We start from the raw sequence: 18,183 nt of genomic DNA, 5'->3' as shown, positions 1-18,183 counted from the left end.
TAATGCCAGGTTAGTTCTGCACATTGGAATAACAAACAACGGATGCCCTCGATTCCTAAGATAATTATCAGAGACACACAAGCCAACACCACCAAGAATGGCAGAGTATATAGGTACTCATTATATATTAAATTATCGTAAAATATAACAAAAATTACAAGTCAATTGTATACTCCAATAAATCGTTTTAGCGAATACATCTTACTCTTACTATTATTATAATGCTCGTGTTGACAAATCGATAATTTGAAAAATATGCTAAAACTACTGATGAACCGAAATAATATGACTGTTTATCAATTTTAGAACGAATGCCTTTAAAATAATGCTAGTTTACAAATAATTAATTTTGTCATACGTTGAGGAACGATAAGATATAATGACCAAAATAATTTTCCCACAATATTATACGGACTCTTCAGACATAAAACCCCAACACCCGTAATTCAATTCGACCGTATAAATTACAAACATCGCATAGGTACCTATTCTTTGGATTGCATCTTCAAACTCGATGATATAAAATAATATTTAATATTATAATATGAATTGGTGAATAACAACTGATAGATAATTATTTGTATTTAATAATCTTATTTATTTACAGTAAAACCTGTAAGAAAGCACGAAAAAATGATCGCAATTGCAGGTATGCAACGATTCCCCTTTGTGTTTTTATTAGATAATGGACGATAAAGTAATAATACGTCGCACAGTTCCGGTTGCTCTTGAAAATTACCGCCATCTCGCGTTGGCGTCGCAAATTAATGCGAGCGCGCGTAAAAATGGAAAATTGCCTCAACAAACGATTTGTCCTCACAGGCGAGCGTGAAAAATGTCGTTTTAATGGAATGATTTCAGTTTCACGCGTTTCATCTCAGATAACAAGACAATTTTGACACAATTATGTTAAAAGGCACACCATTAATAACTTCAATTTTGCATTATCTTAAAACACATTTTGACAGATAGTTCTGTGTTCTCTTTTCAAATATAGCAATGTTGCAATACAATTAATTGATATTCGTATGGATATATTATATATCTTTCCCTTTTTATGGCTGTTAAAGACATGTTTTGTTTTAACATTGGTTAGATACTAAAAAATGTCATAATTTATTTACCTACGTACCTAAATACAATTCTACATTATAAATTCTTATTCAAATATATATCACCAAACAATAGTGGAGAAATCCCAAAGATTATTTTTAGAATAGTAGAACTGGCCATTGGTTTTGTTAAGTATTTTTCAAAAGTGTAGCGACAGAATACAGATCAAGGAATTTAATACATTTTTAGTGTTTTCTGTAATTACTATGTACTCGCAGGGGCGGCTCTTCCTTTGGGTACCTAGGGGACAGACCCCGGTCCCCTCATCATTCTATAGTCAATATTCAATTGAATATTCATGTTATACGTTCCTACCATAATACATTGATTTTGTATAAATTAATTAAGTATATATTTTATTTGTACTGTTTGCCCATCCTTGATTCTTGTTTCTTGGCCCATCTCTAATGCTCTATGTGAGTTTTGGCACCACCTACATAGTACAATACAACGATACTGCCGGGGTCGAAATTCGGTGGTCCCTTTAAAATCAAAGCAATGTTATTCTCAAAATTCATAAGGAAGCTGAACAATGCGTACATCTGTAGGCCGTTCTGCACGTGCTATGCACATTTTATCCGCATGTGCCGATGCTGGACCGGGGACACTGTAGTAAATACCTGGTCTTGCATAAGTGTGAGTTTATAATATATTATCAAGTTATCTTGTCGGTCGGCTGTAAATTCATATCCCATGACCCATCGGTTTAGTTTATTAGTTAGTTTGCCAGTAAGTGATCAAATATGTCATCTATCTCCTTAAGTTTTAAAATATATTTGTTAATACATACTATAATAATTTATAATATTATCTTGAATGCTTAGATTATATTGAATGATAATAAAAAAGAGTAGGTAGGTATGTGCTATTTCAGTTAATTAAATCAATATTAATTTGTATTACCTACCTACCTAAATATTAATAATTGTAATGTACTAGTTGTGGATAGATGAATTTCACGTTAGTAAAATATTTTGATTAATAATATTAGGTATTATGATGAATGAGGTGGTTCATTTATTGAAATATAAGTTCAGTACATTGACATTTGAAGACAAACTAGAAGTGAAACAATTAGGACCTCATCAACCAGTCACCAACAGATTTAGTTATTGTGTATGAACTAATCAAAACAAAAAAAGCATTAACCTCCGAACAGTTTACCAAAAAACATGGTTGACGGCAAGTGTATCCTTCAAAAAACTATGTTGTTTTTCTTGTAGCAATAAGATTCTTTCGAACGCAGGAGGCATATGACGATGAAGTAATAGCTAAAAAAGATATGTTTTTTACGCTTTGATTAATATTGATTAGGTAGGTACTTATTAGATATTTCACGCCATCTGACCCCACTTACTAAAAGATGCTAGAGCCGCCACTGTGTACTCGTATCTGTTACCATTAAATTCTTCGTACATATTCTGTTGCTAGATACCGTTAGTAGTATTACGCTCTTCATCAAGGCCATGCAATAGTAGCAAAATGATCGACAGCCATGAAATACACGGTATGATATGGTTTCTTAAATCAAAAATATTGTATAAATAAATAAATTAAAAATAATCGATATTTTTTTCATAATTGAAGGCATCCCCGGAAAAGGGGTCTATATGCAAAAACAAAATTGTTCTGGAGAGGAAAAAAACGTTTTATTCGATCATGCGGACTTTTGTCTTTTTGGCTTTTGTGAAAATAATTATGTTCATGAAAACACTCTTTATCATTAACAACTTTTTTATTTTTATTTTGGGTAATAAAATAATCCTATATAGACCCCTTTTCTACGGTAAGCATTTTAGTGTTGCTAATATCTCAAAAAGTGTGGCATTTAAAATAGTAAAGCTATCCAATATCGTGAGCAATGCTATTTCTACCCGTTTTAGACAATAACATCACTTTGTGACTTGCTGTATAAATAGACCCCTTTGCCGGGGACGCCTTCAATTTTTGTGCTGGGACAAAATTTAATATAACCATTGAAATGTTATTTTTAAGAATGGTAGCATGAAGGAAGCAAGAATGCTGGCCTGTTGGCTTACTTAATGATGCAATATTATGTTCCATCTAGAATCACAGCTGGAAAAATCCACTGATGACTCTGTACCACTCTTATGGATTGGAGTAACCTTCGACATCTTCCACGTTTCCGGGAAGATACCTGTCTCCATTGCGAGATTAAATATATATGAAAGCGGGCCTTTAACGAAGTCAAAACAACCCTTTAAAAAAAATGTAGGAACATAATCAGGTCCCAAAGAGCGAGTATTCTTCAGTTTTTTAATAAACTGAAGTACATCGCCCTCATTAATTGAAAAAATATCGACGGATTGGGCACCACATGACGGTTTTCCTGACGTTGAGGCAACATCCAGATTTGGAATACTACTTGCGTAGACAGACTTGAAAGAAGACTTGCGGAAAAGACCAGCAAATGCTTCTGCCACTCCATGTCCGGTCACCTCTTCGCCCTTCCAAATCATCCTATCAGTAAACCCACCATCTCTTCTTAACGATTTTACGTAATTCCAAAACAATTTAGGATTTTCGCGAATGGAATCTCCTACCGTTTCCATATATGTTCGATAGGCCCGTCGAACAGCTTGTCTCACTTTCGAACGATAGATGCTAAACATGATATAGTCAGTCTGATCATGCCCAGCCTTCCATACTGTATGATAGTTATGCTTGACCTTAATGTCCCCAATAATCTCCCGAGAAAACCACCTCGGGTATCGCCTTCCACCACGACATGGCGACTTCCTCGAAAAACATTGATCAACAATATTATACACAATATTGTAAAAACATTGTACCGCCTCATTCACATCACAAATCTCGAGCAACTCACTCCAGTCCACTTCACTCATCAATGAGTAAAGTAGCTTGAAATTTCCGCCTTCAAACCTCCACCCGCCGAATTGGTTGGTTTTGTAAGAGGGAATTGGAGTCTGAAGCGGACGAGTCGACCGAAACCTGAGCAGAAAAACTAAAGTTGGATGATACACATCTTCGCGTACAAGAGGAGATGTGCATCGTGAAAGCGATAAGTCGATATTGCTAAATACCCTATCCAAAAGTCCATTGCTAGAGTTAGAGACATCATTGTGCTGAGAAAATCCAAAAACAGAAGATAGAAATTCAAGGTAATCGCTGACTCTTTTACCACTACGTGCTGAGTTTAGATTAAAATCTCCCATTACAATAATCTTTCTATCTCCAATTAAGTTGATATTAGATAGCATACTCTCAATAAAACACTTATACACCTCCAAGTCACTTGCTGGTGGAAAATAAATGACGCAAACGTAAATAGTGTCTCCGTCGTAGGTCAGTTTCACCCAAAGGTCCTCATTTTGAGTCTCCAAAGCACGGAAACGTTCGGCCTGTAACCCTTCCATACTTCTAACCCCCAAAAGACAACCCCCACCCTGCCTGTGGCCTGTGGCCTGCGCCGGAGTCTCGATCCCTCCTAAAGACTGAGTACTCACTTCCAAAATATTCACGACTAAAAACACTATCATTGAGCCATGTTTCAGTTAACCCTATGATGTCATAGTCATCAGCCAAAACATTGCTCAAAAAATCGACAGATTTTGTTTTCAAGCCCCGAACATTCTGGTAGTAGAATAATAATTGCTTAGGGCAATTCTTATTTTTATTGTTATTATTAAGTCAGCTACTCGGTAGTCGTGGTGTTTCCATCCTGGCAACCCATTCTTTAATAAATGAATGGCGGGGCCAATTTTCCGCCTTCAAAACCAACGTACTTAGCTTAGTAGGGATCCCTACCTTAAATGAAGCGTAATCACCTTTTGACTTCAGTTTAACTACTGTGAAATCAGCAGTACAATTAGTTTATTTACATATAGTACATTCTATTTATGTGTCGTTAATACCGAGTATTCTTGAATATGGGTCCATTATCTGGAGTCCTTATAATAAGATTTCAGCTTGAGCTTGTTTTAGAGCGTGTTCAGAAAAAAAATTTCTTCGACAATTTATTTTAATGTATATATATATTTTGCATTTGACAGTTTCTCAAACGAGTATTTTCCGACTAGCTTTCTTCAAGGAATGTTCGTGGTATAGTTTCCAATCCTGATATTCCGGAAAATTTGAAGTTCTATGCACCCGTCAATAAATTAGATGCGTGGTCGCAACGTGTCAGGCTCACCAGGCACCAATAGCGAGGACTGTGCAGCTGGTCAATGCACTCCCTAGAGATGTGGACATTTTCAGCGATGCAGTATGTATTTTGTTTTTAAAATTCTATTTTATTCTTTAATTTGTATTTTTCTTGAATTATTGTTGTTTTTTATATTGTTTCTTTTGCTATAAAATAATTTTTTTCTCTTCTAATTTGATTTACCTGTACATTTTTTTCTAAATATCATTTTGTGAACGTCTTGAATTTGTTATGTGATCAAGTTGTCTTTTTTAAATAAATAAATAAGTAAATAAAGTAAAATAGATGTATCAATAATAAAATAGTAGAAAAGCACAATGTAATAATTATAAGAAACCTTACTAGTATTACTTTTATTTTTTTGACATTCGAAGCAAATGTTTGGTATTTAATTTGCGATGGGTTGGTTTTAAAATAACTTCTGAAAATTGGATAAACGTAGGTAGGTACTTGATATTTACATAAACATACATATTATTATCTTTCGAAAGAATCATGGTATTATCTTGTTTTATGGATAAGATGTTTGTCATACAAACATACATTGCGTTATTTTGTGTTTCACTCGTGTATCCTCTTTGATAAAGACAATGGTATAATTTACTACAAAATGTTACCTCAGAATAATGTTCATTTTGACTTTAAACGTAGGTACACACCGTAAACTGAGGTAACTTTACTCCACAATAAAAAAACATAATTTAACGTCACCTGGCAAAGTAATACTCAATGATATACTTACCGAACCTTAGTTTTATCATAGATGACTCTAATGGAATTCATTAGCAGAATTATTTTGTAGTGAAAGTAAATATCTTGTATGATAAGTGTATTTTACAACGTTACAACATTTTTCTTAACTCGTATTCTTATTTGTCCGGTGGTTCTTGTCCGGTACAAATCTTGCAATTGATTTTTAACTAACTTCCCGACTAGCTAGACATTTGAAAATTTTAGAATATATCCAAACACGATGCCAATGCATTTTATAATACTTTTAGCCATCTTTTAGTATAATTGAATTCATTTTCAGTTAGTTCTGTTTTGTATGAAAAGTTATTTCGACACTATTATTGGTTGCTGGGGGTCTGGGGTCCTAGCAACTAAATTGTTGATATATACGTGCGTTACTATGGAAATCAATATGACATGTCGAAATGATATTTCAGTATTATTTCTATCAAGTACGATTTTTTTTGATTGTTTATATTCATATAAATCTATAATGGTTTACCCGTGTACATTATAAAGTGTTATAGTTTATGGAATAAAGTAACCAACTCCCTTACTCTTTACCCGAATATACATATAATATATATATATATATATGCATATTCTATTCTCTTGTATATAATATATAATATATATATGTATATTCTATTATCTTGTATATAATATAAATAAGAATATACAAGAGTGAGGTAAATAAATACATAAAAACGATAGTTTATATTATAAGCTTTAATTTAGGTAATATAATAGATTAAACATTTAATGACTATAGTCTATTTGTATGACTATTAAAAAAGAACATTAGGGAAAAGTGGACTAAAGTAATCTCGGTTTACCCTTAGAAACTGTGTAGGTATTGTAATGTTTGATAGAATCCTTCATATACATATGTAAATGGTACTCACAAATGACCCCCAAGCACTCCAGGCAGGGTTGCCAGGGAAGAGATAGGCGTCGAGAAGGTCCCATGCACCCCGCCATACGAATACCACCAAGGAACCCACCACCACCACCGAAAACAGGCAGTCCAGTGTGAAGAGAAGGGGATCTCGAGAACTCTGCAATAAAAAAAAAACGTATTATTGATTATACAATTAAATTACCGATATACCAAAGTAACGAATATTGAAACATGAATAAGGATAACCAGCCAACTATTTAGGTAGACACTGATATTATGCAGTGATGGTTTTAGAGATGGAGGACGGAAGCCCTGGGCAACGGCGGATTTTGAGACCCTACACTAAGGGTATCCAACCTTTTTGAGGTTGGGAGTTACTTTTTATCTTTATTTTCATGGCGATTACATCTAATAAGAATCTTATTAGAATTTTTCTTGTTGCTTATTTCATTTCTTCAAAGATATATATAATAATATTCATTTTAAAAGGTGAAATATTGTTAAATAAAAACAAAATAATTTTACTATTTTCGTATTTTTTATAGCAAGCAAGGAAGAATAAAAAAATCTTCATGCAGTTTTTCATTAATTCAAATATATTTATTAATATGCATAAATAGTGAAATTAACTATTTTCTTTATTCAACCAATAGGTAATTCACAAGATTTAAGAATGTAACATTCTTTTTATTGAACATACATAATTTTGAAAACACTTCTGAGAAAATATGTGTATAAGCAATAGAAAAAGATTTTTTTTAAATACGACCCCCAGCAAAAATCCAACTTGCATCTCTCGGGTTTAACTGCCACGCACATTGACCACAATGATATAGGTATCTTATTTAATTGTGACATATTTTAACTAATGGCTCTTAAAATACTCTCTGAAACGTTTTATAAATTGAGTTACTATTTGCGATCGGATTTTGTGTTTTAAAGTTAGTATTTATTTTTGGTTATATATTTTCTCAGAAGTGTTTTCAAAATTAAGTATGTTCAATTAGTGAAATGTTTGACAGTTTGTATGTATCATTGACAATCTTCAAATAATTCGGCCTCATCAAGGTGATCATTCGTTAAATGTTTTCGTTATTTAGATTATATAAATTTCATATGAGAAAATGAAGCTTCACATAAATATTATTTACTTCCAAAACACGACAAAATTCTAATATAGGTGTCCATTAAATATGAGTATTTTTCTGGATTTAATACTTTCCATTTATCAGAAGATTTCAATAATAAAATTGTGTCAATATAACGTCATTTTACAATTTAAACAATAATTGCCATTCGAAATTCCGCACATCTACTGGAAAAATCATTGCGATGGTTTGAGTTACACTTTGGGCATTATTTTCATTCATATTTAAAGGTAATGCGAAGAAACTGTAAATTTTATGAATCTCATTAAAATCAGTAAATCTTTAGTTAAATCATCTAATATTTCTTCAAATATGGTGACATAATCTTTGTAATAATTATAGTGTTTCGTGTACAAAACCAGACCGTAAAACAGAAACGTATTTCTAAAATTAGTCGTAAAACACTTGTGGATTAGCAAATTTAAAATATGGAAATCATTATTATTTCAAAAATTCACTATCGTAATTGGGATTGACCAAATTTTCCTTCGCGATGGACTGGTTGGGAACCTTTGCCCTACACACACACACGATAAAAAAATCAAATAAATAATATCATGAATTCCAACTACCGACATAGTAACCCAGTAAAAATGTCAATGTATCTCTTTCCTAGAAATACGTCCCGTAACTAAAAATAATTAATATTGAAGATGATAGTGATAACATAACATAGTATACTCATATTAGTGGTTGATATTTTTGTGTACAAGTACTAGATGTTTGAGTGGATATGTTATAGGTAGTTATGCCCTAATGATGTTAGTTACAGTGATTTTGATATGCGTTGGGTAATATGTTATACTAATTACATACTTAGTGTTAACAAGAATATAATAATATTATGTATAATTATATTGTAAGAATATATGTTAACGCCGAATGTGTGAAATTGCGTATTCCATGAAATCGGTAAAATTTTGCATATTTCGTGAGAAATGCAAGCCCGTTGCCTTATTCATGTATTAGGCAAAATATCTGCCGAGTGCGTGAATTCGCCAGTAATTTTTCTGCCTAGTTCATGCATTTGGCAAATTAGATAGTGGCGCTTTTTTGCAACTAAACCGAATGTGTCAATTGCTCATGCATTGGTCAAAATAGGTGGTAGCGCTCCGGTGGTGTTTTTTGCAACTAATCAAACTAACCAAATGTGTCAAATGTAATCTATATATGTGAAAGAAAGTCGGGTTAGTTACACCATTTATAACTCGAGAACGGCTGGACCGATTTTTACGATCTTTGATTTGTTAAATTTGTCTCAGCCCCGAATAGCAGAATAACTATTAAAACATCGGAAAAATTCACGATGAAGAAAATGAAGTATGATGAATGCTTCTACTTGCGGTTGCTGATGGTAAATGTTCGTGGGCCGACATGTGCTGCATGTCAACAGCTCAATTTGCTTGAAAACGATATTCATTGGGACATGAAAATCGCTGTAGCAATTGTTTCTGCATCTCCAAATACGCACATTATTTGCTATCATTATTTCGACATGCTTCCCATCAAATCCACCTGAACTGTGGAACAAGTACACGGATGACATGTCAGAAGACATTTTACATCGAATTCGTGTCGGTTCAGAGAATCCCGATCTCGAAGTGAATGAGGAGATACATAACCAGGCTTTGCTTTTGATCGAAGACATGTGTTATCTCATGTGCGGCAGTTTGTTAGTCAAGTTAGGAATGCCAACGCCACATCGTGGAATGAATGACGCTTTTAATCGAGAATTGGAACGTGAACGTGAATATGATCGAGATGCATTGAACCTATAGGTTCGATCGAATGTACCAATGTTGAACCCCTAACAGAAGGAAGTGTACGATACGTTAATGAAGGCAATTGATGGAAATGGTGGTTTATTTTTCCTCGATGCGCCTGTTGGAACTGGGAAGACATTTCTCATGTCATTGATTTTGGCCACTGTTCGTGCGAGATCCGAAATTTCTGTAGCAGTTGCTTCTTCTGGGATAGCGGCCACGTTGTTAGAAGGATGCCGAACGGCTCATTCAGCGTTGAAATTGCCGTTAAACCTTCAAACGACTGAAACACCGACAAGCAGTAATGCGAAACACTCAGCAATGGCCAAAGTTTTGGTAGCAAGTAAAAACATCACCTGGGATGAATGCACAATGGCGCACAAATGCGCATTGGCAGCACTCAATCGAACTATGAAAGATCTGCGCAATTACTCAAGATGTTTTGGTGGCGCAATGATTCTACTATCTGGCAATTTCCGCCAAACACTACCAGTCATTCCAAGATCGACCGCTGCCGATGAAATGAACGCTTGCCTCAAATCATAGACTCTGTGGCGCTATGTGAAGAAACTTCAGCTGACGACAAACATGCGAGTTGCATTGCTAAACGATCCATCTGCCGAAAAGCAATTGCTGACTATCGGTAACTGCCATGTTCCTGTCGACGAATCAAACGGATTGATTTCGATTCCGCTGAATTTTTGAAATTTCGTCTCAGCGAAGGATGACCTCATCAACAAAGTGTTCCCGAACGTCATTGCTAACCACAAAAATTACAATTGATTGAGTGAACGAGCAATTTTTGCGGCAAAGAACAAAGATGTGGATCACTTAAACTTCACAATTCAAAATCAAGTCGTTGGTGCAATGCATTCCTTCAAATCTATCAACTGTGTAATAAACGAAGACGAAGCAACCAACGATCCAAATGAATTTTTAAACTTTTTGGATCTGCCTTGCTTGCCACCGCACAATTTACAACTGAAGATTAACTTGGTAGTTATCATGCTTCGAAATCTGAACCAACCAAAACTATGTAATCTATTTCATTTTGATTTGATTTTTGCACATTTATTGAACTTAATTCACTTTGAGTATTTTAATTCAGCTAATAAGTTAACACAAGATTATTGATTCTGAGGCGGTACGAAGTTCGCCGGGTCAGCTAGTTGATTATATAAAAAAAATACTAATCAATAACTACAATGACGTTCATATCCATTTACCATGCCCAAAAAAAAAGCTAGAACTATAATATGATAACGGAAGAATTTTATTAAAATGTATTTTCGCGATTTGATTCGTGCTTGGGTATCAGGCAATGGTTGATTGTTTGTTTGTGATAGTTTGTTGACAGTTGTTAGCTAACCTCAAAATGGACATTCATTTCAATTCAGAATTACAAAACCTAACCTAACCTAATAATAATAATATTATATTATGTCCAATTATAACTAATAAAACCATCCGAATTAAATTTACTTTTTCTACTGCCATGTTGGCAGTTTAAGAATTCCATACCCTGCCGAATTCACGCACTCGGCAGATAATTTGTATAATTCATGAATAAGGCAACGGGCTTCCATTTCATTTCATTAGGCAAAATTTTGCCGACTTCATGAAATACGCAATTTCACACACTCGGTGTAACATATATAGTTATATATATATTCTTAAATAAGACGAGGTTGAGGCTAGTTGAGATTTTGAAAAATTAAACACATTGACGGGAAATTATTATAGGCTGTTAAATTTTTCACTATGACATTATACCTCATAAACGACACATTGCTGTATATATTTAATTCGATATCCGCCACTTCTACGGCATTTCCGCGACCGTTATGAGGAATGAACCAATATATATTACCGAGTAAAAAGTTTTTGTGCTAAGGCTAGGGTATTGACACGGCCCCAAAATGTAGGCCATCAGCCGGCATTTCCCCTTAATGAATTAGTGACGTCACAACTTTTCGATCCGACCGTAATTGTCGATTTTACTTGAAAATACGCGGCCTATCTCTAAACAAAGCTATAGTAATTGTGTATTAAGTCCCACAGTACAATCTGAGCGACTTATAGCCCCTCAGAATGAACTACGGATGAGTTTTCTTTCAAGGAGACCAAACGGTGTTATAAGGTGAACTGTAAGTAATTGAAATGTATAGGATTAAGGTTAAAAAAATAGATAATAAATTGTAAACGACTTATGGGATATCATTTGCTAAACATTGTAAATAAATGTCCATTTGCATTTAATCTGATTTTGAATTATATAAAAATAAATTTTATTTTATCAAATTTGGTCTCGATCTAATTGCCGATACCAAAGTAAAATAACTTAAATAAATAAATTATGATATCAAATATTGTTGTAATTAAAATCTAATGATTACGTTTTGTAAGTACTAATTACGCACACTCAATTTAAATAATAAATTAATATTTCGAACCGTAATAAAAATGGTACCAATTTAAGTACCTACTTTTGTAAAAGTTAAATGAAGGAATTTCGAAAATGGAAATTCTGATAATGTAAGTCTGAGGACTCGGTTGCTTTCCTAATTTACAAATAAAAATTGTTCTTTAGATCTGTCAATTAACCCTGACAGATCAATATTAAATTACCCGAAATAGGTAATTTTCAAACTCAATAAATGAATACTTGTCATAAAAATTTAGACTGAAACTAATGTTATACCTTTAAGTAAAAGTGTTCTTTAAATGTAATTAAATAAATTTTAATTTTAATCCCTTCTGGCTGTCCGTAATTAGCCCGCAAAAGTTCTGCATAAAAGAAACGGACAAGTTTGATTTCTACCATTCTCTTTGCGAATACGTAGCCGATCGGTGGTTTTAATGATTTACGCTTCTGTTACGCTTTATTTTTAGCGAAAAAAATTTTCATTTTCTTTACCGCTAACCCGGTAAACGAATTAATAGATATTTGGACAATCTATGTCAAAAGTACTATAAAGACTTTTACGAATGTTACCAAACTTGTACCACCTATAGGTATTAACTAATTACTTATTTTTATTCTATTAAACGATCATAATTTTCCGGAAAAGCCGGGAAATGAACGGCTTTTCTGTGATTGGTCCGTGACTTTGACTCTTGGCTCTGTAGAGGAGGTAAAAAGATCTCCCATTGGACCATTTTTCAAATGACGTCAAAATCTCGGGAAGTTCCCTTTCGAAGAGTATAAAGGAACGTGTTTTTTCTATACCGTCAGTCGTCGATTTTTCAATATTGCCGGGAGGTTGTGTCCGAAGGCGATCCGAATTCGCTTAGTTTTTGGATATTTCTCCGATATTCATTCGCGAGATATTTCTGTCGCGTCACAGTCTGACGTCACAGTGGATGACGTGTGTGATTCGAGTTGTCAGTTGATAACGTAAATAATACCGCGTCACGTCATCGTCCGCGATCTTATTTTCGCAATATCATTTTTTTTATTTAAAGAAGCATAGCTCTTTAAAGTTTACGGTCGGCGACTCATAGTTATAAGAGTGTAATCGTACATAAATTAAATATAAAATAATTATAATTAATTAACTTTACTTAATAATTAAGTTAAATAAGTTTTTATAAAATAATTATGCAATTATTTGAAATTAAACTAAAGTGTATAATTGTCAATCAACAATTAAATGAAAAGAAAATAAAGTTACTTATCGAGAATAATTTAATAAATAATTTAAACTGAATTACCACAAGGAGTTTTTATTTTGAAAATAACCAACGAAACATTTTATGAAAAACATCTGATACTAAGGAAAGTGACAGATAGTCAGCTGTCTTTGACGTTTACGTAAATATTTACGAAAATAAATTCGATTTGAAAGTCAATCGGATAATTAATAACCTATACACCAACCTATTGCTAGGTGGTGATCCTAAATAATATAAAGTTAAATAATATTGATTAAGTGTATTCCAAAAGTGTCAATCAAGAACTTTAGTTGATCACCCTCTCCCCGAATAGTACCGAGCTAGCCAAACAAAGGTTCTTAATCGGTCCGAGGGCAGGACCGGTTGAAGATAAAGTACCTTTGAGACTATTCCAGGACCGGGGTATCGTCACTATGTTACCAATCTAAATGAACACGTGCCCCATAAAATTAAAATAAGTAAGTTTATAATATATTGCGTTCAATACAGGTAAAGTTACTTAGCGTAAAACGGGGGGGGGGGGGGGGGAATATGAACAGTTCCCGGGGAAAAGATTCAGAGTACATATTTTTACAATTGCCAAAATGCTACTGTTTGCATTCCAATATGTATGTTATATTATGACAGATAATTTATTTTTCTGCTTTATGAAAACTCCGATAGGACAGGAAACTTGACCGTTTGTTATTCATCAGACGTGAAAAGGTTTATTGCGATTCGCATGTTTTACATGTCTGATAAAACTTTGTCTAACGTAGGATCTATGTACATGAATCAGGGCTCGAAATGAACCGGAGCGCACCGGAGCGCCGTTCCGATTCATAAAATCCCCAAAATTATCGCTCCGTCTCGTGGACAAAAATATTTGACCATCCGAGCTAAATAGGCCATATAACAAAACATCTATCACACTTATTATTTTCTTTTAAACACCCATAAAATTAGATAATAAGGTTAATATTTTTGTAAAATTATCGAGCGCTACGGTTCGTAAAATTTTCCATTTCAAGCGCTGACATGAATGAACTCAACGCAATTAAATAGTTACCTACTTTTATTACAGCTGATCCACCGATTAAAGACATATGTAATACAGTTTCTATTTTATAAATAAACATTTCTTTATTTAATAATAATTTTTATTTTTAGTTAGTAATTTTTCCTTCCCGTTCGTTTCGCTGGTAAATAGGAACAGCCCTTAATTTTGGGAAAATATTGATGGTGAGTGAATGAGCATTCCCACTCACCAAATCATTCTGCTGAATAGCAAACACAACTTTTTACAAGTAGATTTAGCTTTTCAGTCATCCAGCATAGGATTTAAATTGAAATGTTCCTTATTCACCCTATTTTACCATATATAACATTTAAATAGGTACTGCATCCACTGAAAATTTAACGTAATAATATCACTATTTATATTGTATGTATTCTTTTATTCAATGTAATTGGCTTTCCATTACCACGATTGTTTACTGATTGCTAATAGGTCTAATAAATAGAATATTATATTCAGTGTTAGGGTATATTCACAAATTAATACAAACATATTAGCTGCCTCAGTGACAAAATGTCAGTTTTGACTTATGAATTACAAAATATAAGGAATCAGTTTAAGTTTCTGGGAAAAACTGCACTATTTTTGTAGAAATTTATTTTTCCATAATATTTCAGATACATTTGTATGAAATCAGCATGAATATCAAAGGAGTATAATTGTTTTAGTGCAATACTACACTTTATTACATAAATTGATTTAATTTAAATATGGGAGGGAATTTAAGGTGGTTCTTTATAATTTTAGGTAAAATGTTAATTTATATAAGATATTTATATAATAAAAATATATAAATACCATAAAAATATCTAATTACTCTTTTATTGGTATTAAAAAACTTTGACAGACATTTTTTGTCACAACAGGTTTTTGTCAAATAGTGTATACTTGGACAGAGGTAGCGAATTATATAAAACAGTTAGTGCTTTTTTGTTTTTTAGAATTGCGTATCGATAGAAATTTACATACTTACTATAATCAGTGTATTTTGAGATTTAATCCGTTGCAGCTTTTAGTAGGGTACAAACTTAAAATCATCAGTTTTTAACACTTAGTTAATGCCTTTGTATGGTAGTATTTCTTATTTAGAATATTTAAGAAGTTTAGCACAAAATATTGAAATAAAATTTTTAATGATTTCTATTTTTATATCATTATTTCTAGGTACCTACTTATGTTTTTTTTTTATTTGTGTAGGTATCTAAAATATAATATTATGTAAAAATAACAATTGTCTCATTTCTAAATTGTTTTGGCGGCAATGTCTGGACGGTAATGTCCGGGCGGTTTTGTCGGGACCCCCAAGGGGACGCCGACGGGTACCGAATGGAATTTATCTCTATGCAGTGGCTACCTCTGATTTACAATATTCGTGTGTGATTCATTCATAAGAGTTAATTTCAGATAACTTCTTATCTAGAAGTAAATGTGAGTCTTATAATGAATATTAATGTTTCTTTAAGATAATAAATACCATTTATGGACAGTGCCCCCTAATGTAATCTATTGAAAATGGTATGCATGTGTTATTGTTATATATTTTTACCTATCGACTCCGTTTTACGACTGGTTTGTCTCGTATCTAATGTTGTATCGGCCTGTACTGACCACGTCGTAGTTTTATGCAAATCCGTGAGTCTATTGTCCGTTTATTGGCATCATCATTGTAGCGTATTTGTAATGCACACACTACACATGGTAGCAGAGCATGCTGGCCCAATAAAGCCTAATCGGGCCGAGACGGTGTTTTGTTCCTTATCAGAATGCAAAGAAATAGATAGGTAAGTCCTTGGCACTCTATTTGTTATCACTGTTATCGGTTGTAATATTCAAAACGGCGGTCATATATTTCGGTTTTTAAATGATGGAATTGATCTTCTGTTCTTGATAATTGATAACAAAAAGCCTTAATCAATTATTTGGTATTACACGCATTAAAATATTTCATGTGTATGCAACCAACAAAAAACAATCTGGGCAGTGCATTTCTTCAGTTAGTTGTCCGTTCAGTCTCAGTTGGGAAACGGCGATGGATATTTACGTATCTTTTATAAACTAAAAATAAATTTTATTCTTATAATAACTTTCTAAACACATTGGTTGGTTTAATGCAGTACATATATTTGAAGAAATAATAATATTTCAATTGAAATTAGAAGAGTAGTATGACAAATACGACAGCATAGTAATTTACAGATCAATTTAAGTGGCAACTCTAAAAACGAATACCTACGATAACTGATGGAAAACCCATCCTATCTCGTCTCCGTTTCCGCTTCAATCGGCCTCTTCAGTTTTCCGTTTACACGTCAGTTTAACTGACAGCTCGACTAAAATGGAGACTGACCGCTTAAAAGTACCTTTAATGTTCAACAAACGATCATGTTTCGTTTATCTTCTTCTCGCTAACACTACAATCCTATGTTGGTATTGGTATGCCTCCGGGTAATCTAGGTCTATCCATGAAGCTTCCTTCCAGTTTTGGATGCTTAGGGTGTTTAAATCCAATTTTGACACTATCACTCCACCTTGCAGTGGCGGCTCTATCTTAAGGGTTCGTAGGGACCCCACATCCCAATCATATCAAAAGAAGAGACTGAACTGTCGAGCCGTGCGGACGTGTTTTTGCATCGCTATTATTTCGCTTTCGTTATCTTCATTATGACCCTGCTATTCACAAGTTTTTGATCCCGTTTCTTCACTAATACCTTCGCCTGCCCTTGGAATACGATTTGTGAAACTTTTGTGTGTTTTCCCCTTGGACTTTCCCGGGAATTGTGACTTTTAATTCGTTTAATAATAGTTACCTAATTATTGTAACAATAATATTTATTGTGCGATAAATTGTGTTTGAGTGAGTAACGTGTGACGAGTGTTACCTAGCGCCATGGCCAACCACAAAGGGGACCCCATGCAAGTGGAAGTAATGTCCACTAGGAAGCGGAAGTCGGACGTGGCTGAGGGTATTTGTGACCCAAAGCAGGCCCCCAAGGTCAAGGATAAAAGGCCTGATAAAGAAAAAGAGAGAGACAAGCAGAGCGCTTCCACTTCAAAGGGCAAGGGCGTTAAGTCAAAGGCTGGTTCAGCCTCAGCATCTTGCGAGGAGATCAGTCCCGTGGCTTTGAGTATTCTCAGGAGAGTGTGTCCAGGGCGACGATTGCCATCAAGAGGGTGCTTGCCACCCTCGAGAAGGACAGTCGTATTTGCCAGAGCAACCGTGAACGCAGTAGCCGAGGAGCTTGAGATGGCAATCACTGAAACGTGGGCCATAGCTGTAGGCGCACAAGGCAATTGTGAAGGATCGTGCCTCCTTAACGAGAGCCATCATCCAGGCTCCTTTTAATGCTCCTCCAAGGGCTCTTTGGAGTGACGTAACCCGTAGAGAGGCTCAACCAACTAGAGTTTCTCAATGGCCACCAGTTCCTCCGAAAACTGTCGCCAGGCCGGGGGTGATGTTTTATCCGACTAAGGAGGGTCAGGAATCAACTGTCACAAAAGAAGCAGTCATGAAAACTATAGTGCCTGAAATTTTGCCTGATCACCGGGGTACGCAAGGTCCGGGGAGGCGGGATCATCGTGCATCCCAAAAGTGACGACGAGGCTAAGCG

The 18,183-nt window shown here is 34.3% G+C and overlaps 1 protein-coding gene across 1 annotated transcript in view; it reads right to left on the bottom strand.

Moving 5' to 3' along the window:
• Positions 1-18,183, bottom strand: part of fusl (transmembrane protein fuseless) — a 51,782-nt gene that overhangs the window by 3,798 nt on the left and 29,801 nt on the right. The window contains exon 2 of the mRNA XM_085957491.1: positions 6,937-7,089. Within this exon, the coding sequence (XP_085813617.1) occupies positions 6,937-7,089 (153 nt within the window). The remainder of the gene's footprint in view (positions 1-6,936; positions 7,090-18,183) is intronic.

The sequence above is a fragment of the Rhyacophila brunnea genome, unplaced genomic scaffold, assembly GCF_057557595.1.
Source record: "Rhyacophila brunnea isolate RB1 unplaced genomic scaffold, BYU_Rbru_1.0 scaffold_11, whole genome shotgun sequence".
Classification (NCBI taxonomy): Eukaryota; Metazoa; Arthropoda; class Insecta; order Trichoptera; family Rhyacophilidae; genus Rhyacophila; species Rhyacophila brunnea.
Note: the sequence above shows the minus strand (reverse complement) of the source record. Positions and strands in the feature narration are given on the sequence as shown.